Below are 24,226 nucleotides of genomic sequence, written 5' to 3' on the forward strand. Positions count from 1 at the left end.
TGACGTTTTGGGAGGAGACACAGACACACAAGCCTGCTGGTCTCTGCATCGATGATGAAAAACAGTAATGGTCTGTCACTTCTAATCCACGTATGGATTTTTGGAATAATCCAGTGGAGTTCACTTTGTTGTTAACCTGTAGTGGGAAACAGGTATTTGTGTGGATGGCCATGATTCGAGTGCCTTTCGGGGTGGCAGATACTTCGGAACAAAGTGGTGGAGTCGTCACTGCTGAGTAGACACTGAGGTGTCATATGGGTTCCATCGTGGAACATTTGGATTTCGTAATTACTCTATTTTCTCTCTATATTTTGTCTTCAGTCAATGGTGGTTGTTGAAGAAGCCTTTGCTCACGTTTCACCTTACGGCTTGCTGAACTGAACTTTGAGAACTATTCCTGGACTTGGAGTTTGGGAACTTGCTGCACACACACACACACACACTCAGAGTTTAGTTTTTGGGGTTAATGTTTAAGATCTAACATTTTTACTTTTATTTTTTTTCTTATTATCATAAGTAGTTATTAATAGTTTTAACATTTATACATGACTCGGTGTGTTTCTTTTGTTGCTGGTAAGTGACACCTCCCTGAACCTCAATCTTTTTAATCTCTAGTTAAAAATATTCTTAAACCAGACCTTGCTGTAGAAGCTTTGATATTTTCATTATTAAAATTAGCCTCAACTCCAAATGTAAAATACAAAATAATTGTCTAGTTCTACACCAGTTCTTGATGCTTCAGGGGAATCAAAGGATATGGGGTTAATGCAAGGAAGTGGCACTGATGCAAGAGATCAGCCAGGATCTTACTGATTGGCAGAGCAGGCACGAAGGTCCAAACGGCCTCCTGTAGGCTCCATTTTCTTATGATCTTGAAGTAATGTCAGAGACTGATAAATTAGCAGTTACCCAGAATAAAGCTTCTGAAGTGGGCAAGGAGGGAATATTTGCCTTAGCATTAATCACATTTCCATGAAAACAGTGCTACTGGGAACTCTATGTATATTTATTCAGTGAATCACGATAACAGTGCTGGGAGGGTGGAACTGGCCAATATATTCCTGCATCATTGTTTATGGACTCTTACTCCAAAATAGAAGTTCAGAAATACAAATTAATTTTTTTAATACATTTCTTGCCCTGCAATTCCCACTTAGTTATACAATTTACATTAAAATGGAAGTTTTTAAATTATATGCAGTACAAATAATGTCAGAACAGCATTGACATGGATACCAGTTTTTGTAGTGAACCTGATGATTTTTTGAATAAAGGCTCAGCATCTCTTATAAGAGCTGATAAGCACGGTTCCTTGGGTATTATTGTGACATGCTAGCAATTCCTGTGTAAATTCACATTGCATATTACCAGATTACATATTATTTTCCTGTTATTTTCCTGACAAAAACAGCCCAATTTTTGTTCCTGATAAGTCTACAACAGCTGCAAACACTTAATTATCAGTTCTGGAAGAGTATTATTAGTTGTCACAAATCCCACTGTGTCCACGTAAGGAGTTGATTAGTTTGAAGAGACGCAAGTTTTTATTTGAATCACAAATACTTCAACTATGCATCTTAACAATGATTTCAACTACATGTTCTTTTAAAGCAGTTGTGGTCAAAGTGACATTGATCACAACACCATCTGTAATTCACATTTTTCTGTACAATTTTTTCACAACCAAATATTTGGAATTTCACCAGTATTGACTGATTGATTTAAACTATGTGGGAATAACTTATCTATTTTTCTGTGTATTGAATAGATTCCTTACAAGTTAATTTACATCATCATATAGCATGCATTAAAAATACCATTTCCCCTCATCATTTTATAACCAAAATACACAATACTTCAGTACAATGAATCTTAAAACACTGCACTAAATTTGTAGTGTGCTGTTGACAAAGTTCAAGATCAGTTGACAGGGTGACACAAGATTGGGAACACCCACAAGATAGTTGGGGGAGTAACCAATAAACTGCTCCTGCTAAGCAACTCTCAGGCACTTCAAGCAGCAAGTTAAAGAACACCTTTGAGACTTTGACACAAGTCAAATGTCTTACTTCCAATGCTATGAATACTGTGCGGTCCGAGAAATAAATAGAATAAATGGACGCCCTCCTCCAATCCTCAAAAAAAATTATTGGAACGTTTAACTAATTCTTACCCAAATGCAGCCAAAAAGACGCAATCATCACGTAAAATATTGGACACTTTCTCAAAGACTCTGTAGTTGTCTGAATCTTTCTGCTCAAAAAATCCAATGATGTTTCGCTTGCTGCGCTGTAAAATAACAGCCAAATAGATATATATTGGTACTGTTTTAAAGGCAGTGGATCAGAAAAATAATTCACAACCCAGGTAAAGCAAATTCCAAAAGTCAAATGTTTATTTTGCGAAATAACCAAAGCTGCATACTAATTGGGAATTTGAGGTTGAATTCATTAATTTCTGGAGTGCCTTTCTGTGCAACAATATTAATCTTGCGTTTTTGCCAACCTCACCCTACTGATACTACCATCCCTATTTAGCATGCCCAAAAATGCTAAGACATAATACGTAGGCACTAGTGTTGCTCCAGGTCAGCCATCAGTCCAACAGCCAGATGAACAGCCAGAAAATACAACAGAGTTCCACCCCAACAATAGAGAATTTAGATTCAGTTAATTAAATAATCTGGAAATAAAATATCTAGCTGCATTAATGGTAATTATGAAGCTACTAGATTGTTATAAAAACTCAGTTATACAAACTTCCTTCAGGGAAGAAAATCTGACACCATTACCCAGCCTGATTCATGTGCAACTCCAGAGCCTAAAGGAGAGTTCCCTTTGCCATCTGAAGTGATTTGGTATTACATTTTAAAAGACCAAAAATAAACCCAGACAGACTATCTGGCATCAACCCAGGCACCAGATTTGGACATGGTAGAGTTGCTTCTGGCCTAGAAATCTTAATCTGTTTCAGTCTGGGGACTGGTGTCCAACTTGAAAGATGTTCCAGAGTAGTCAAGCATTAGCATGACATTGTCTTACTCACAGAACCAATGGCATCAAGTCAAATACTGGTACAGAAACTGCTGCCGATTAATATTTACTGTTCTCCCACAATTGATGACCAATCCTCTGCCATGCTGAGAAACACTCAGAAGTAATATTGATAGCAGCAGATTGAGAGAGCAAACCATGTGAGGGCTTTATCCCCTTCAAGAGTAGCTCAGCTTAGAATCATGGATAAACTTAGATGAATCCATCCTCACTAAACCCACTGACACAAGACAGTATTTGTAAGAGTGATTGTCACACAGCACTTATGGAGACAAAGCTCCACCTTCACAGTGAGGGCACTCTCCATAATACTTGCACTATCATATTAAATGGTATCAATTCAGAACAGATATGACAGCACTAAGTTGGGCATCCATGTGGTATGGTGGGCCAACAGGAGCAGCAGAATTGTAATTCCCCCACAATCTCCAAGCCCACAATTTAGCATAGCAAGGCATTTGACATGGTCCCTCATTGTGGGCTAATCTGGAAGGTTAAAATGCATGGGATTCAGTGACTTGGTAGATTGTATTCAGAACTGGCTTCCCATAGATGACTGAGGGTAGCAGTGGAAAGATGTTATTCTGGCTGGAGGTCTGTGACCAGTGGTGTTCCACAGGGATCAATGCTGGGACCTCTCATATGTGATACAAATGATTTGGATGAAAATGTACATGGGTCAGTCAGGAAGTTTGTAGACAAAAAAAAAAATTGGTGGAGTTGCAGACAGTGAAGGCAGCTGTCAAAGGATACAGCAGAATATAGGTCAGTTGCAGATATGGGTGAAGAAATGACAAATGGAGTTTAATCCCGGCAAGTATGAGGTGTTGTACTTTGGGAGATCAAATGCAAGGGGAAGTATACAGTTAATGGCAGGATCCTTAACAGCATTGATGTATGGAAGGATATTCGAGTGCAAGTCCATTGCTCCCTGAATGGCAACACAAGTATCTAGTGTGTTAAAGGCAGCATATGGCATGCTTGCCTTCAAGTACAAATGTCAGCTGTATAAAAGTTTAGTCGGGCTGCAACTGGGAGTATTGTGTACAGTTCCAGTCACCCCATTACAGGAAAGATGCGAAGGCTTGAGAGGGTGCAGAAGAGGTTTACCAGGATGCTGCCTGGATTAGAGTGTACGAGGGATTGTACGAACTGTGGCAGTTTTCTCTGGAATAGAAGCATGCAATGGACATAGCCAAGAGATCTCACAGCAAATGGAGCAGATAAAAAGTTCTGACATTGAATGACAGTGGACAATAATGGAACTAATGGGTAGAGAAGACTCTGAACCACCTCACCCTCCATAATGGGGTGACCAGCATACAAATACCCAAGGCTGAAGTATTTGCAAGCATCTTTAACGAGAACTGAATGATGCCTATTTCTCCAATGATCACCACCATCACGGAGCCAGCATTTAACCAAGTTTACTCACTCTACCTGATAAAGAAATAACTAAGACCCTGTATAAAGCAATGCCCTTGAGACTAGAAAACATCCCAAATTGAAGAGCCCAGCATAAACATAGCAAGAACTTGGCAGTATCCTGGTATGGGCTGATAAGAGGCAAGTGACATTTGCATCACAAGTCATGGGTAAAGATCAATGCCAACAATTGTCTAGCCATCTATTCTTGACATTTAACTAATTACCCTTAGAAGCGTAAAGGCAATTTTCCTTCAATTACAAGTTCCTTGGTGGGGGTTGGGAAGTTGGTTGGCTGCTGTGACAGGGCCATGATGGACCAAAAAAAAACTGCATTTTAAGTCCTATCTACACTTGCTACAGGAGATCAGAAGCTGGGTGTGTTGCAGCAAGGCCTCAAGAAATATTTTCCAAGTTCAAAAGTATAGCTTGACTGGCAATGTTTCCATGCCCTTAATATTCATTCCTCCTTCTGCCGATACTTTACTCATCAAGCAGGATTTTAACTGACCTTCACTAGTTACAAGCACTATATTAGATTTTAGGTAGCCTTGAACAAGATCTGTGTTGTAAATGTGGTAAATCTGTGCACTATATGGCAAACTAATGTCATAAAATGGCAACATTTTGAAGAATGTTTTTTCTGTTGAAAAAATCAGAGCAACTGTAACAATTCTTACACCTCCTTCCTTAATGCCAGTACTTAAGTTCAACTAAATGGATTGGAGATCAAACATGGCAAATCTGGTCTGTTTGGATTTGGTCTAATTTCTGCTAATGGACTGAAAGCTTGAATTGACAGATTGCATCTTTCCTGATGAGTTGATTCCTCCTAGTCTGGTCTTCTAATGTACCCAGTAAAGGGAACAACTGAAAGAACATAGGAATAGTTAGTCATCATGTATTTCATCAAAATAGGAGTTTTATAAATGAATAACTACCTGTTTTTTTTCTTTGAGAGTTCTTCTGCAATATTTGAGCAAGATATTCTCATTCATATAGGTAAGTGCAAATTAAATGGAACAAGGAGCTGGAATGAACCATCATTCCCAAAGAGAATGTGCACTGTAGCAAAATTATAGCAGTACAGAAAGATTTTTCTTAAAATCAAAGAGCATAGGCTGATGAGTGCATCAATTTAAAATTTTTAATCATGAAGCTTATTTGACCTAGATTATCACAAAATGACCAAAATCATCTTTGCCTCGGCAAAAAATAAATTTAGATGATTGCTTCACATCACTGAGAAAAATCTAATAGCCCTAGTAAGCTTTGGTTTTGAAAACAAATCATTGTCCAAGTTCCTAGGGTGCAGTATGTAAACTTACATCAAGTGTTTCCAATTCATTCAGGTTCAGAATCTCTTGAATAGGATCATTTTTCTGTTGCTTGACGAAATCTGCAAGAGCACTCACTGACCTTTGACCCCTGTATTCTCTCTTCATCATCATCCCATTCCTGAATAATTTCAATGTGGGGTACTTACTTATTCGATATCTTTGCGCTATATCCGCTGTAGAAAGTATCAGAGAATAATGAAATAAATTTAGCAGAATTAAGTGCCATGACTTCAAGTATAGGTACAGCACAGAAACATGACCTTCAGCCCACCACATTCATAGTGACCATTTTGTCCATCTAGTTTCAAAAGCCCACTACTCGGACAGAAAACCAATGTGTTCAAAAGGGAAATAAAGGGCTTTAACTTTTGATTAAATGCAGTCCATAAACTTAAATACTGACTGAAATATAAACACACTTTAAAGCCAGGACTAATAAACAATATTTTTCCAAATTTTAATGGTTATTAAGATCTGCATTGGACTTGTTTGCAGTTAAACAAGTAGTTATAAAATATGTAATGGTGGTTTCCTTAAAATAAATGAATATTTTTTGTAAACTGGACAAATTAAAAAAGTGTAAACATAATCTGAAAATATTCAGAATGTAAAATCCAGGCCAGCATTAATAGCTTTTAACTGCTGTGTTTGTGGAATGCTCTATACAAATGCTCCAAGGCAACATACAATTCCTATTTATCTTTTGACAGGTGTTCTCCAAGTAGTACAGGAGATTAATTTTCCTTAAAGCTGAAAGTTCTCATTAAGTGAAGCCAAACCTACAAGTTCAAGAAAAAATTTCACATTAATGAAACTGGTAGAAGACAGACTACTGAAGTCCATCTAGTTTGTCATTTAACATTCTGATAGTCAAATGATCACAGAACTCCATAAAAACTGATTTCTATTAGTTTACAACAGACCCAGAACGAAAAGTCAAAATCTAAGCAAAAAGTGAACTGACAAAGAAAACTGGGCTCAAGCCTTAAAACAATAATGAAATGATGACTGAAGGAACATCACAAGTTACCGTAACTAATTTAGTTTATCACATTAATTGAAGAGTTGCTTTTTAAAAATTATGCAGAATACAACTGGACCTTCAAATAATCAGAACTCTCAGATACTACCTCAATTTCAGAGAATGCATCAAGGTTTGGACATCACTTTCACTAGGACCCTGTATGCCCAAGAACAAGGCTCAATTATGTTGTTAGTTACGGAAGGAAGTTAGTATTATAATAAAAAATATTACCAAGGAATTAAACAATATAGCCATAGCCTCTGGATTATGTAAAGTCACCTCTTATAAAAATGTTATTTTTTATGCTACTACTGCTGCACAAGTGCTGCAAGTTTAGTTACTATGTAGAGATTATGGAAATTACCACCAACATTACCTTCATTTGAAAGAGAGATTCAAGTGCTACTGAAGATTCATGAAAGGGAGGCAATAGATACATACACAGATTTTGTTCACAACACGTGGCAGGGTAGCGTAGTGGTTAGCGTGACGCTATTACAGCGCCAGCAATTGGGGTTCGATTCCCGCTGTCTGTAAGGAGTTTGTACGTTCTCCCGTGTCTGCGTGGGTTTCCTCCGGGTGCTCCGGTTTCCTCCCACATTGCAAAGACGTACGGGTAGGTTAATTTGGGTTTAAAATGGGCGGCGCGGACTCGTTGGGCCAGAAGGGCCTGTTATCACGCTGTAAATAAAATTTAAAATTTAAATTTAAGAAAAAGGTGGCTATAAGTGACCAGATATGTATTACCAAAGAACATGTTTAAGCACCAAATGTCGATTTCCTCATAAAAAGCTCTCCAAATCAGAAATTTATGGCAGAGGTGGCAGCTTTTTGGCTCATTGTGTCCTTGTGGAACAATACAAATTTAAGATTAATCTCATTCCCCAGCTCTTGCAGTCATTAGCTGCAGAATTAAATACTCATTCTGCTACTTTTGTTATCAATATGGCAAGGATTTTATCAACTCTTCAGGCAGCAAGTTCCAGACCACCACCCACAACCCCCCCCCCCCCCCCCCCCCCCCCCACTGGTCATTGAGCCAACTAATTCTCTCTCCACTCTAATCCTTTATCAAATACTTAAATCTCTGCCTTGGTTACCAACTTCACTGCCAAGGGAAAAGGTCCTTTCTGCTTACCTTATTTAGGCCTTTCAAATTTGTACAGCTCAATTAAAACTCTGAAGGAAACAACCCCAGTTCTCTCCTCGTAACTGCAACTCTTTAGCTCTGGTAATACCCTTATAAACCTCCTTTGCATAATCTCTCGTGCTTCTACATCTTTCCTGTAATGTGGTAACTAAAACTATACACAGTACTTCAGCTGTGGCTTAAGCTTTCCCAGTTCTGGTATGCCTACCTTTGAATTGTAGGCCTCAACAATTCTACACTTGCCTTTATTGCCCATTTTTAATACATTTCCTTTTTAAGAACAACACCTCCACTTTAAATTTGAGCTTGCTTTTAGAGTACCACTAAAAAAAGCAACAAGTATTTTACATTGTGCAGTAGTGTTTCTCCAATTAGTCTCCTAAATCAAGGGGTTACCCATAATTTTCTACATATCCCACACTCCATCTTGATCACCTAACCTAGCTACCTTGTTAACTTCAGGCTTTTGTGAAAATGAATCACAAGACCCTATTCCTCTACACGAGCATCCTACCACACATGTATTCCCTCCTTAAATGCATCAACTTTCATTTTTGTTTTGATTCAATTTGCCACTTGTGTCCACCTAACCAGTCTATTCATTTCTTCCTCAGATCTAGAACATTTTTCCCCTCACTAACAACCACACTGTCAATTTTGGTATCAGCAGCAAATTTTATGGCAGCCCTTACATCAGAGCAAATATACAAGAAACAAGTGTGGAGTCCTGTGGAAGCACACTGCATGTAGCTCTCCAATCACCAAATTTCCCATTGACTATTTAACTAGTGTCAAAACAGACAAAAAAAGGCAATGTTTCTGACACTTGGCAACTTCTCAAATAATAATAATGTTGACACCACACAAGTTATTAATACTTTTACATTGTGTTCAATCTCATTGATCAACTTGGTGATCATCTTCATTAAGATTGGTTACTCACCATGTTGGTCACAATCAACCCTAGCAAAGACTATGTGCTTTGGGTCTGGAAATTCTTCTTTTACAACTGAAGAGGCCTCTTCAAAGATCGGATGTAACATCTGACTGAATCTACACCTAGTGATTAAAGTACATCCCAGTGTCAAAACAAACAAGAGTCAATGAGCAATAAGGAAAAATTGTTAAAAGTGTTGATCTTTCCTTCCCACTCTGCCAACTGTTCATAAATTTTTCTGCAACATCACAATATTGTTTCCATACCCATTTCAATATTTATGGCCTCAGTATTTCATACAAAGCATCAGTTGGCAGGCAACACCAATATCTTAGACACCTCTGAGAAAAATAAAGGGAAAGGGGTGTCACAGGCCCAATTAGTACCTGGTATAGTGTCACCATTCAGGTAGGTGGCTGGGTGCAAGCTCAAGGATAGGAAACATGTATGGGACTTCTCTTAGAAGGGGTGCCAGTCTGGCACTGCACTTTGAAGACCTAGTTGTCCTGGAAGTAACAGGAGAATTGCACAGGTGACTGATGTAATTTGACATATCTGATGGAGAAGCAAGGCAATTGATTCAAGCCCCTGGCTGAATCTCTGGAATAACATGAAAAGACACAGGAATCTGTTACTGTGTTTCAGTTCATGGCAAGTATATTTTTAAACCACTTAGCATTGAAATAAATTGTTCAATGCAATCTAATTTCTAAGCACCATGTCTACATTTTCAAGTTTAAATTTGAGTCAAGGGAAAATATTTAGAAAAATAGAGCACTAAAGTGAAAACTTATTTGCAGACAGAAAGTCGTAGTAAACAAGAGTCAGTATCAGTAGAGAACAGGTGAATAGAGTAGAACAAAATAGCAGCAGGAATAGGCTGTCAGACACCCAGCCCTGACATTCATTATGATCAAGGCTGATCCAAGCTGGCCTCAATTCCTCATCTATGCTAGCTCACTGTAACCCTTAATTCCCCAGTCTTTCAAATCATCTATTCCCCTCAGGTATACCTAATGATCTGGTCCCCATCACATTGAAGTTTTTATATATTAAATTGACCCATTTTAAATGACTAGCTTGACCCTTGTGCATGACTAAGTGTGAACATCTCAACATCTACTTCGTCAAAATCCCTTAAGACCTTTGTATATTTGAATATCACCACTCATTCTTCTAACTCCAATGAATACAGACCCAAAACTGTCCAACTTTTCTTAATAAGACACTCCTCTCACCCCAGGAATTAGCCTAGTGGATCTGGAGATCAAATATGTGCACAGTATTCCAGGTGTGGCCTCACCAACACCTTGTATAACTAACAAAACCTCCCTATTCTTAAACTCCAACCCTTTTGCAATAAAAGCCGAATGCTATTTGCCTTCTTAACTAGTTGATGGACTTTTTTGTAATTCATGAACTAGAGCACCTAAGCAGCCACTGTTTAGGTCTGTACCCTTCTGTTAAATTGATTAATAATTGTTTGAGTGGTGTATTAACAAAGGAAAGGGGAAAAGACATCAAAAAGACAATTCGGGTATGAGTGAAATAATCTCCTTCATGCAAACAATTAGTTGACAGTAAAATGAGAATAAGATTTCATCTATACACTCAATTCCACTCTTCGCAGATTTTAGTTAACACACCTTTAATTTATCTGATTATATTAATATGCCCATCTGCATGTCTTTTCATTTTGGAAAATTGAACAATACTTTGCTCCCTCCACAAACATCAACATACTATGCATTTGAAAGAAAGTTTGTCTTGACTAGGTTCTCACCTATAAAAACAGGATCAATACACCATAACTGCTTTCTCCCTGCACATAACCCACTTATACCTCCTCCCCATTAACTTCACAAGACGGCACAAAATAAACATCTAGACTTTGGAACTGTGCAGTTAACCTCTGCATCAAAGTGTTAAGCAACTGGATGTTTTGTTAATTTCAGATAGTTCCGTCATTAAGCAAAATCATTATGTAAACTTCCAAGAAAAACTGATTTTAAAAGGGATATTAATAAGGAAATGCTCCATAAAGAGTCTTTGTTTGAAATTACAAATAAAATATTACCAAATAGAATTGAAAGGTGCTCTAATTATTGCCAACTCAAATCAATTTTCACTGATTGTAAAATTCTCTCTAAAATAGCATGTTTATATTATCATGGAGACCTCGGGGGTGGGGGGGGGGGGCGGGAGAAAATCGAGACTGGAATCTCAAAGCTGTGGGAACTGCCATAAAATGATTCAACCTTGTATTTAATTTTCAAGCATTTAGAATCCTTGTGTTTACAAAAAGTACTTCTACCAATCAACAAACCTTAAAGCCACAATAGGTTTTATTTATTTAATTATATAATGGGTAGGATCTGCATACCTTGACCATATTCTGAATACTGTCATTGGGGCATTTTCATCAGAATGGTCAAATCAACAAAAAAATCCTATTCTGTGAACTATTAGCCAATTTAAAATCCCACAGATCTAAGAAAAATCCTGCAATAACAGAATGAGCCATAGTGATTGATGTGAACTCTAAAATTAGGTGAGAGCTTGGATTAAGAGATTACAGGTTGTATAAATAGACTTTAGCGAACTAAATCTGAGAGTTTTAACAATGCTACTTCTTCCCTAGATTATAGTGAAGAGGATAATGAATATACAAACTTGTTAATTCCTTCTTTTATTCTTTAGAGCTGGGCTTATTAATTTAAGCAAATATTACCAATCTGTCCAATGACATGTCTATTGTGAGGGGGGATCATGGGCAGAAATAGAAAACTTAACATGCAGATAAATAGAATTCGCATTGTTGGAGGTTAGACAGAATTCATGACTGCAGCATCTCATGTCAGTTGCAGAATGTGACAGCACAGACCATCTCCATAAATGTTCCCCAGTTCTAACATTCTATTCATCCCAATACCAGTTCAAATCCCCAGTCTGTTCAGTTCATTTTCAAAAGCATTAATAGATTCTATTTCAGCAATAGTGTGTAGAGGTTTATTTTAACGTCACCCTTTAACTGAAGGTTGTATGGTAAAATTATGGACAGTTACAAAGCAGATGTGGGAAAAATTATTCAGGTCTCTCGACACAAATGCAATATGACAAAATAGAGGACAGAAACCACATTTTCTTTTGTTTTCGTCAATTCTGGCTTGCCCAAATTAGCTTCCAATGCTAGAAATGTAACCCAAGGTTTATGAAACTTTCTCCTTTGTGGGTCTTGATGCAAAAACTTAGAAGTTAAGCTTCAAAAAAAAAAATTCACGCTTAATATCCTGCCAACTGTTTCATCTTGTATAACAGTAGGTCTATATGCTACTCAGTGGCAACATTCCCACCTTGGTAGATACTCCTGAATTTAAGCAAAGGCAGACCCTTCACTGCAGTATTGTGGGAATGAAACACTGCACCATTCAAGATCAATACACCAGAAGCCCTACAAAGAGCAGGAAATTCTCCAGGTCCTTGACACCAAAACATTAACTGCCTACTTGTTTGAAACTCATGCATGCACAAATTAGTCATTTTTCCAGCTGTAGAGTAAGCACACCACAAAAATAGCTCATTTGATTTGAGTGCCTTTCAAAGTCACTATAAAAATAAATGTGTGTTCTCTTTTAGTCTTAAAGTGCATTTTGTTTCCTTTTTTTGTTTGACTTCATATTTTCCCCCCCACACTAGATGGGAGCTGCACAATCATGCCCTCCATCTTTCAATCTGGTATTATTAAATTATAATATTTTGCCTGTCACACCATAATCCCCCAATTTCTAACCTTTATCAATGCACCTATAATTCCTTTTCCCTCTTATTTTCTTATCTTTTGAGCAGCTTTTCTACAGAGTTTTATATTTTTGTCATCTGCCTTCATGTTTTTTTATAAAAAAGTACCAACATTCAAACAAAGGCCGTCTGCTCTTGAGGGTAAATGAAAAAGATTCCATGGCAATTTTTGAAAAGCAAAATATTTTATATGGTGCATGGGCTAAGGTGGTCCTTGACTTGACAGTGAAAGGGATACCTGGCTGTTTATTTTGCTGTTGAGCAAGTTGACTGTTGCACTTCTCTACATTACAAACTACCTAAAATTCAAAAGTGGTTTCATTGGTCAGTGATATCCTGGAATAAGAGATGATACACAAATGCAAATATGCTCTCTCCCATGGATTAAAATATACCCAACCGCAATTTGCTGGAACAAACCATGTTTGAACCCTCCCATTTCCTAAATATTATCATTTAAGTTAACAAATATTCGTATCAATTTTCTTTCAAGATTCATGCCAATCCTTTGCCATTGTTCAATAGGTAACATACTATATGAAGCAACTTATTGGCACAAAGGTTTTCAAGTCAATAATTTTATTGCCTTTGCAGTTAATACTACAGTGTGCAGAAGAGCTTCCTTGAGAAGTTTGGGTCATCTTGAGTCTCTATTGACTCAAAGATCTACTCCTAACAGTGCGCTGTAAATACTTCCCATTACCTCCAATAAAGCAAAAGAATGGGCAGGGTATGAGAACACCATTGATTTGACATTTCCTTTTTGTCCTCATGTTGGGTTAATATCCTGCAGTTCATCATCTAACATTGTTGTGGGAGCATCACCACCATGAGGTCTGCAAAAGATGCAAGAGAAGGACCACTCCTCAGGACAACTAGAAGCAAGGAAAATAAGCATCCTAAAAGCAGATGTTATTTAAAAGTTGTTTTTAAATGTCTCACTTACCAATCTGCATAAAAATTGACTAGAGCAACATCAGCATTGCCTGGGTTTTTTTTGGGGGGGGGGGGAAGGAAAAAAATTACAAATTTTAGAAAGGAAAAAGAAGTTACAAGTTAAAATTTCTACACAGTCTCACGCATTTCAGATTTCAAATCTGAAAAGTTTTAAATTTAAAGATATTGCTGTAAATACTATTAACATATTATTTGCAGCATTGTATTTATATGGTCTGCACAAACAGTGCACATGAAAAATTTCAATAATAGTTGCAACTTTCATACTACTTGTACCCAAGATGGTTAGTTTGTGTTGAATCTACAAATGTTTCCCACTTGGTGCTATAATATCAATATAGCCATTACATAATACAAATCAGATATTATAAATTCTACAGAGAAGATACAATTAAAAAACAGTTGTGTACAATGCCTTAACTTCATCACACATCCTTAAGTCAATGATCACAATCTAAGTTACTGATCACATTTAGTAATGTTCATAATGGTAAAAATGCTTCAAATTATCATCAACTTGGTCACAACAGCAAGAACTGGGGTACTGAGTTAGGAATTGGAATATCATTCTCAGCTCATGTCATTATTACTATTGTTAACCATTAATCTAACAGATTTAAAAGGGAGGGATAGATAAAAAAAATCAAAGTTGCCAAAAATTCAGATCATTAAACAGTATAAAAGTGGAGAGGCTGGCAAATAGGCTATGTAAGAATGCAATTTTCTGAATCCTCGAATTCCTCAGAGGCTATTCAGTCCATTTTGCCATTGCCCAAATCTTTAAATTTAACTCCCTGGTGCTTTTTCCATACATTTTCAAATATATATAATCTTGGGCAGATTTTACATTAAGGGTCTACATTGATTCCAATCCCTACAGTGATATGAAAGCAAACCTTACATAAAATTATTAAAAAGCACTTACCTAAAATTTCATCAATATTTCCACTATCAAGATTTATTATTTCACTGTGAACTGAAGTACTAAACGACATGGCCTGAAAGAAACAAAGTTAAAAAAATAAGATTGTTTTATTTGATGGCAGCCAACAGATGCAAATCATTCACACCAGTTATGAAATCAGCAAAGAACAGACTTAATTCTTTTGAATCTGAACAGAATCAAATCCTTTAACTTTTATTTTGTAATTTCAGTACACCACATTACAAAAAGGTATATTAAATTTTGATTCTAATTGCTGTTCACTTGAAAGAAACCAAGGATAGCAATATTTTCCATGCTGACTCAACCCCTTCAACTTCTTGGCCAACAAAATATTGTTACTTTAATATTAGCCAACTATTATAAAACAATTCAAATGGAAGCATTACATCTGCTTGAGTTTGTTTTCCCTTCTTTTCTTCCCTCGCCCATTTTCTTGAATTTTGGAATTAGTTTTTTTCATAAAATCTCATTTTAACTTGTGTAGGACTATTCCTTTTCCTGAAAAAGGAAAACAGGAATTCACTTAACTTAATTTCATAACTTGCTAGTACACTGTCTGGAATGTGGTAGACGTTTTGAAAGGCAACCTTTCGTTTTGAAAAAAAAAATCAGCTAGTTTATTTCTTGTCAATCAAGCCATGGTCTCTTCAATTACCACTAGGCAAGTATACGATGGAGATCTTCTCCTGTGTCAGAAACCTGTACAAGTTAGGCCTTTGTCAGAAATACAATTGTCCTCTGAATTCATCTATGGCAATGCAAGTAAGCAGCAACTGTTAAGGTACAGAAACATTTAAAAAAAAGCCAGTGACTCAAAGCAAAAGGGAATAGCTTTCTCCTGATCATATTCTACCTAGAAAAAAAAATCTTCCTTGGGTTCTTAAGCAACACAAATTTCACTGACATTTGATCTATATGCAATGAACAAGCGCTGTCAGTGATCACTTAAGCATCAAGTCAAGAATTAAAAAAAAGGCAGGCTGCACTAAAGACGAGAAAAAATGTACAGATTTTGCTACAAGTTTGATCAGATGAAGTCAAATTGATCCCACTTCAACATGCTTACTCCCACAAAAAGCTGTTAAGGGCCTTCTCAGATTTTGTTACATTATAAACAGTCAACTTTCCTTAGCTTTTGACCGGTTGATTCCTTATGGGCATGCCCAGTGGTAGTCGAGCTTGCAGCACATGCGTCCTAGATCACCATTTTATGGATTCTATATAATTGTTCAAAGTACACTTCAAGATTATTCAAATAAATGAATGTGGTATTTCGTGGGCTTGATATCATTTAAAAGTAAAAATCTGCTCAGTTTTAAAACCAAGACAATTTATCAGCATCTGATTTAAGCAGTGATATCAACATCTTGTGACTAAATTATACCAGGTAGGTAGAAAACATGAATTAACCCCGAACTTTTCTGTTTAAAATCCTTTCCCTCATAATCTACATTAACGTACCGCAACTTAACTCTCATTTCATCACCTTTCTGCCACTAATACATCTACCTCCTTGTGGACCCTTATTGCTGCACACTATGAAAGAAGCATACTCCCCAAATGGAATAAACCACTGAAATCTTATCATTCAAAATGATTTGCTGTTTGGCAATATGATATTACAGTTCATCTTCAAACAACAGGTAGTTTACTTCTGTAACACTGTACAATTTCTATAATATAACATTGTTCTTCTGGAAGTACAAGTATTTAATTGTACTCTACTTACAAAAGCTTTCTGAATAATCCTTTAAAACAACTCCATTGTTGTGAATTTACTTTGCAAGGGCACAAGTGGGACTCTGCTAGCTATACTGTTGGATTCCATCAGGGACCATCTCCAGAGGACAAAAAACACTTTTTGTACATGGCAGGCGGCAGCTAGCTGCTGTTTGCATTACAAGAATGTGAGCTGAAAGCATAAACCAAGTACAGGGTTGCATTAGAGAAAGTACTAAGACAATCCTTCAAATTTTAGAAAGACTTTTGAGGGAGCATGGAGATAGTGGCTTAATTTTTTTTTAAAATGGGAGGAGCAGTGGGTGGAGACAATGCAAAGATATTTTGAAAGGAAGGGATGCAAATTAAAAATAAAGTCATTTTCAGTGAAAGACAGCAACAAAATAATGACACTCAAGAACAAGAGATAAAATAAGACTAAAAAAATTATGACAATGGAGAGGGGAAAAACTTTCTTGCAGTTTTTGCTGGAGATCATCTGGCACAAGTGACATCAGTGGAAGAAATGAGGTTCTGCAGGATGAGTATAGGGAGTTCAGCAAGTTAAGCAGGATAGTGGTCTCCGGATTACTCCTAGTGCCATGTGCTAGCGAGATCAGAAATAGAAAGATAGGCCAGATGAATTTGTGGCTGAGGAGCTGGTGCAGGGGGCAGGAATTCAGGTTCTTGGACCATTGGGGATCTCTTCTGTGGTAGAGGTGACCTGTACAAGAGGGACAGGTAGCACTTGAACTAAAGAGGGACCAATATCCTTGTAGGGAAAATTATTAGTGCTATATGGGAGGGTTTAAACTGGATGGGGGTTGGGGGGGGGGTGGTGGTGTGGTGGGACTCCAAGTAGGAGCAAATCAGGGGATAAAGCAGTTGCCAGCAAGCACAAGTTTAGTAACCAGGATAGCCAGGAGCACAGTAAAGGCAGGGAAAAGAATACCCAGTTAAACTGCATTTATCTCAATGCACAAGGTTTAAATGGGAAAGGCAAATCAACTCAGAGTGGGGATTGACTCCGAGGACTGGGAATGTTATAGCCAATAACAGAAACATGGCTGAGAGAAGGGCAGGACTGGCAGCTCAATATTCCAGGATACCAGATGCTACAGGTGTGACAGAGGTACAGGTAAGGAGAGGGTGTTGCCTTTTTGACAAGGGAGGACATAACTGAGTATTTAGAGATGACATCCTTGGGGGATTGTCCAGTGAGGCCATATGGGTAGAACTCAGAAACAAGGGGAGAGTCACTCCACACTCCAGTGGGGGCTGTATTATAGACCACCATCTCCCCCCCCCCCCCCCCACCCAAATAGTCAGCAGGAACTTGAGCAGGTATGTAGAGAGATTATTCAGTTGTAAGAGTAACAGGGTTGTATTGGTGGAAGATTAATTCCCCCAGTATTGACTGGACTACCCAGAGTGGAATTCGTGAAATGTGTCCAGTAAAGTTTGAATCAATATAGAGAGGTCCCTACTTATGAGGGTGCAATGGTTTACCATCTCTTAGGGAAATGACGCAGGGCAGGTAACTGAAGTGGCAGTCAGGGAGCATTTTGGCTCCAGTGACCACAATTCTGAGTTTTAAGATAGTGATGGAAAAGGATAGGACAGGTCCACAGGTTAGGGTTCCAAACTGTGGCAGGGCTAATTTTGGGGAAAATGTGGCAAGATCTAGTCTAGATCGATTGGGTGAGCCTGTTTGAAGGGAAAGGAATGACTAGCAAGTGGGAGGCATTTAAGACTGTGATAGCAAGAGGCCAGGAGCTGCCTGTTTCTGTTAGGATGAAGGGTAAACCTGGCAAGTTCAGGGAACCTTTGTTGATGAGAGATATTTAGCCTTGCTCAAAGAACGAAGCAGACGTAGGGTTTGAGGTGGTCAGGGATGAGTGAATCCCTTGATGATAAAAAGATTAAGAATACTCAAGGAAATCAGGTGGGCATAGAGGGTATAACATGGTAAAGTTAAAGGAAAATCCCAAGAGGTTCTATAGATATATCAAGAGTAAAAGGGTGAGCAAGGAGAGAGTAGGTCCCCTTAGAGATCAGCAGTGCTGCCTATGTCTTGAACTGCAGGAGATGGGTGGGATTTTTAAAACAAATTTCTCATGTTTACAGAGGAGAAAACCATAGTTACTCAAGAAATAAGGGAAATAAGTGGAGATGTTTTGGATTACCAGGGAGGAGGTATTTGCAGCCTTACAGCACATTAAGGTGGCTAACCAAGGACCTGACCGAGTGCATCCACAGACTTTATGGGAGGCAAGAGGAGAAATTACAGAGATATTTGCTTCATTTGTTAGCCACTGGTGAAGTTTCTGAAGTCTGGAAGGCGGCTAGTGTCATTGTTTAAGGGCAGCAAGAAGCCAGGGAACTACAGGTTGGTCAGACTGACATTAGTGGGGAAATTACTAGATGGAATTCTGAGGGACAGGATCTACCAGTATTTGGATAGGCAGAGTCTGATTAAGAGTCAGCACGGTTTTGTGCCTAATATGTCATGCTTGATGAGCCTTTGAGTTTTTGTTTTTGTAGGGGTAACCAAAATGTAGGGCAGTGGATATTATCTATTTGGACTTCAGCAAGACCACATGGTAGGCTAATCTGGAAGATTAGGTCCCATGCAATCCAATGTGGATTCAAAATTGGCTCAGAGGAAGGAAGCAGAGGGTGGTTTAAGGTTTTGTGGAATGGAGGCTGGTAACCAGTGGTGTGCTGCAGGGGTTAGCATTGGGACCCTTGTTATTCATTATTAATACACACAATTTGGATGCGAATGCATAAGGCTTGATCAGTAAGTTTGCGGATGACACAGAGGTGTTGTTGATAGTGAAGGTTATCGTAGATTAAAGGGGTTCTTGATCAGTTAGGGAAGTGGTCTGAAGAGTGGCAAATGGATTTCAATACACAAGTGTGGAGGTGATGCATTTTGGAAAGTCAAACTAGCATAGGATTTGTACTATGCATGGTAGGGCACTAGGGAGTGTAATGGAACAGAGGGACCTAGGAGTACAAGTGCATAGTGATTGAAAGCAGCATCACAGGTAGACAGGGTGGTGAAAAAGACATTTAGCTCACTGGCCTTCAGTCAGAGCATTGAGTACAGGAGTTGGGACATTATGTTGTCATTGTACAAGTTGTTAGTGAGGCTGCACTTGGAGTACCGTGCGCAGGTTTGGCCACCCCATTTTGCGAAAGACATGGTTAAACTAGAAAGAGTGCAGAGAAGATTTATAAGGATGTTGCCAGGACTAGAAGCCCGAGTTATAGGGAGAGGTTGGCCAGGCTAGGTCTTTTTTCCTTGGAGTGTAGGAGAATGAGGGGCGACCTTACAGAAATGTTTAAAATGATGAGAAGCATAGAATAGGTGGACGACAGCAGTCTTTTCCCCAGGTAGGGGAGTCCAAAACTAGGGAACATAGATTTAGGGTGAGGGGAAGATTTTGAAAGGGACCCAAGGGGCAACTCCAGCCCCCCCCCCCCCCGCCCCACACACACACACACACACACACACACACACACCAGAGGTGGTGAGTATATGGAATGAGCTGCCAGAGGAAGTGGTTGAGATAGGTACAATAGTATTTAAGCAGCACTTGGATAGATACAAGGAAGGGCAGGGCTTAGAGGAATATGGGCTAAACACATGAAATTGGTACTAGATGGGTGGGCACCATGGTCAGCAGAGACTCATTGGGCCAAATGACCTGCATCCATGCTGTGTTGCTCTGACCTAGTCATTTAATTATATGGAAAAAAGTTAGTAACATTGTGGGGGGTTGGGGGAGAAAACGAGAAAGGGAGATGCTTTACATTGTGGGCAAAGTATTTCTTGTACCAATTAGAAAAACCTTTACATGTCCCATGTACCTTTGCATTCATGGCACTTCTGGAACTGCATCCCATTACCAGCAATCGATTGCATGTGAGAAAAATACCTGGCTTAGTTTCCCATAGAAACAGACTTTCAGAGTGAGCACGAGCTGACAACTGCAAGAATGTTCAACACATTACTTCCAGACAGTAACATGAAAGGAATGAGTAAAAGGTTGTCAACACAAGAACTCATTTCATCTGTGTACAACACCCTAACGTTGTAATAAAACCTTGCTCTAAACATTGAAATCTAATTACAAGCTCTGGTGAAGAAAAACTTATCATGGGGAGAGGGTGCAGTGAAGAAAACCAATTCTTTATCAGGTTGATGAAATATCCAAGTCAATTTATAGTGTGGGACAATATAGTTTAACACAGTGAATCAGAAAATGTCTTTCACTCATTTATTACTGAAATCTAATCGCACCATCTTTTTAAAAGTTTTAGCAAAATTTATTGATGTTCTGGCATAACTGTTCCATCACTTTGCCTTTTTTCCACATCAGATATAATGACCATGATGATGACAATTTAACACATGCATCACTATCCCATGGGTTCTGGTTGTAGGGAGGGAATGTGCAGCTGTAGTTTGCTCAGCTGCCACACCAAAAACAGCAGGAAAGTGCTTCACTGCTTGAATAACAAAATCCTATTAGCAATTCTGCCACTGGTTAGAGAACTGCATTTAATTTGATACAATTCCAAACACTGATTTTGTATATACTGCAAGCTTTTGGTTTTTTAAAAATCTATTTTCCTCAAATTAGATTAAAACAAGGTGCAAGAGAAATGCAAGAGGCTTCCATATACAATCAATGTGACATCCTTTCAATTATAAACATTCAATGGATTCTTTATAATAAGATTATTTTGTGATAGAAATCTTGAATAGTTTCTCAAAACAGTTGTGATCTGAGCTTGACTGAAGTAAGATCAAAAGATATGGAGTTAAGGCAGTCAAATGGAATTAAGTTACAGATCAGCTTGATACAAGCGAATGGCAGTAGGCTTGTGGGGCTAAATGGCCAAATCATGTCCCTGTGAAATACATTTGCACTATGAAAAAATATTCAATTTACACATTGTTAATAGCTACACTGACAGCACATTTAAAGTGAATTCTCTCTTCTGGTTCACAAAACTGACTAGTTAATAGGTGGATCAACAGCAAAGGCTTCATTCAACCCTCTACTGAATGCTGTGGATGGGGTGGGGAGAGGAGAGTACAAAAGACATGGATGTGTTTGAATGGTAATGAAGACTCCATGTGTATTATATTTTTCCATTAAATTTCCAATACTGATACAATCTTCATTCCATGACTATTTTTATATACATACCACAGAAGGCAAGCATCATCCACTGTGCCTATGCCAGCTTTATGCAAGGTCAATAAGACCCAAAATCAGATTCTTTCCCCCATTGTCTCAACTTTCTAACGTAATTACCCAATTCTTTTTCAAAAGTGATGACTGACTCCTGCTTCCATCAGTGAATTCATCATAATTACTGTGCGCAAGATCTTATGTCACCTTTGTTTTTTTTTCCAATAAACCCAAATCCTTGCCCTCTGGTTCTTGACAATTCTGACAATTCTAACAATCTTCTTCATTCACAATATCTGGACCCTCATTTTCAACACCAAGTTACCCATTAACCATCTCTGATCCAAGTGCAGCTTTTTCCAGTTTATCCAAGTAATCAAACTCCATGTTGAGGTTGAACAAAGTTTCTTGACATACAGTATGTACTCTGCCTCAATTAATAAACACAGGTTGCCATGTTTATTTATAATATAACTAAAACATGGAAATTTGTGTATATGCAAAAAGTTATCTCTGCAGTTTCTCGAATACTACACCCCCCTTTAGAATTGAACCCTTTAAATGAAAGGACCTTTCTCCATTCTTCCCATCAAAATTACTGTTCTTGTCAGTATTAAACTTCATATGCATATTCTAGCAGACCATGTTGAAGTCATCACCTTCAATGTTTACACTTGAAAGTGTGTTCACAATTTGACAATTCCTTAAATACTTGTATGGTGCACCCGACATGCAAATGACTATAGATTGTCTACAAAGCTTTATCAGCCATCATCTACACAAGACTTCACACTAGAGCTATACACCATGGAAAGAGGCCCTTCAGCCCAATTCGCCCATGCTGATCAAGGTGTCTGAGTTTGTCCCATTTGCTTGCATTTGGTCCATAATCCCTCTCGGCCTTGTCTACTTATTCACTTATTTTGGGTCAATCAGCTACATTACATGGAAATCATCCTTCACCTCTCCACCTGTCACCCACCCCTGCTTCTCTCTCCTCCCCCCACCCCCACACCATTGCCATCACTAAATTAAACACATGGAAATGGATTTAAATTGCACCTACATCTTAAACACAATTTGTATTTAAACAAAATTTGTTTTCCTGTTGAAAGTGCTCTTGCAGTCTAGAGAAGCAGAAATTGACATACTGATTGCAATGGTATTAAATTTATTTTGAGCCTTGAAAAATAAGCCATGCCCTCTAGCGTGCAGTACTGTCACTCTAACTACAGATTACAATATATTAATCATATTTCTAGCACCCCCCCCCCCCCCCCCACAGCACTGGTTTAGCACTGCACCCTTCAAGTGGAATTTGCACTTAGAACAGAACAGGCCCTTCAGCCCATGATGTTGTGCCAACCTATAACCTTATCCCCATTCAATCCATCCCCCCCCCTTCACCTCCCAAAACCCTCTATTTTTCTTTCATCCATGTGCCTATCTAATAGTCTCCTAAATGACCCAATTGTATCAGCCCCTACCACCACCCCCAGCAGTGCATTCCAGGCACCCACCACTCTAAAAAAAACTTTGACATTTCCCCTGAACTTTTCTTCACACACCTTAAACAGGTGACCTCCAGTTTTAGCCATTGCTATCCTGGGGAAAAGATGATGGCTGCCCACTGTCTATGCCTGTCAATCTTATATACCTCGATCAAGTCTCCTCTCATCCTCCGTCACTCCAAAAAGTCCAAACTCTCCTCATAAAAGGCTCTCCAACCCCAGTAGCATCTTTGTAAATCTCCTCTGCACCCTCTCAAAAGCTTCCACATCCTTCCTATAATGTGGTGACCAGACCTGAACACAATATTCCAAGTGTGGTCTAAACAGACTCTTGTAGAGGTGCAACATTACCTCTCGGCTCTTGGACTCAATCCCCCCAGCTAATGAAGGCCAGCATACCACATGCCTTCTTAACCACCCTATCCACTTGAGGCAACTTTGAGGGATCTATTTACTTGGACCCCAAGATCTTTCAGTTCCTCCACACTGCTGAGAATCCTGCCATTAACCTTGTACTCTGCCTTCAAGTTTGTTCTTCCAAAGTACATCACTTCACATTTTTCCAGATTTGGTTTGCTTTTTGCAGAAAAAGTGTTCTGCTTCTCTTCAATTTATTCAGGCAATTGAAAAAGGGAATTATCAATATAAAATGCCACTTAAATGCCCCATGTTTTCAAACTCCAGTTTAATTAAAATAACCTGTACAAAAAGCACACCACTTTAGTCAGTGATATTGAAGAAAGCAGAGTTTAGTTTCTAGAATAGCTTTTCCTCTCCAACCTGCGCTGCAGCATTTTAAACCGGCTTTACATGCTGTGCTGTCAATAATTGAGCAGTGACAGGCTTTCCTGTGGTTCAGTGCATATAAAAATTTGTATCATGTAATGGAGGTTTCACCTCTAATGTATTGTGCCAAGGGGATATTAGTAATCCACTCTCCCTCTGGCAGTGGCTTTTCTAATTAGCATTACATCTGGTGCCCAGCATAGTTTGATTGCTGAACTAATTTCTAGCAAATCTGTTTTGACTTTTTCTGCAGGGAGATGCTAGAGATCCAAAGCACAAACTATTCTAATGAATATTTTCTTAAAATTTCAAAGCCCTTCAGTTATCTTCCCCAATCCTAATCCAGATTGACATGCTGAAGAATGTG

At 38.4% G+C, this 24,226-nt stretch overlaps 1 protein-coding gene across 1 annotated transcript in view; it reads right to left on the reverse strand.

Annotated features, from left to right (window-relative positions):
- erp44 (endoplasmic reticulum protein 44) overlaps positions 1-24,226 on the reverse strand; it is a 64,842-nt gene that overhangs the window by 24,316 nt on the left and 16,300 nt on the right. The window contains exons 2-6 of the mRNA XM_052016502.1: positions 14,610-14,682; positions 13,674-13,713; positions 8,936-9,051; positions 5,807-5,991; positions 2,174-2,289 (exon numbers count right to left, since the gene is read on the reverse strand). Coding sequence (XP_051872462.1) covers positions 2,174-2,289; positions 5,807-5,991; positions 8,936-9,051; positions 13,674-13,713; positions 14,610-14,682 — 530 coding nt within the window. The remainder of the gene's footprint in view (positions 1-2,173; positions 2,290-5,806; positions 5,992-8,935; positions 9,052-13,673; positions 13,714-14,609; positions 14,683-24,226) is intronic.

Source organism: Pristis pectinata, chromosome 5, assembly GCF_009764475.1.
Source record: "Pristis pectinata isolate sPriPec2 chromosome 5, sPriPec2.1.pri, whole genome shotgun sequence".
NCBI classification, from domain to species: Eukaryota; Metazoa; Chordata; class Chondrichthyes; order Rhinopristiformes; family Pristidae; genus Pristis; species Pristis pectinata.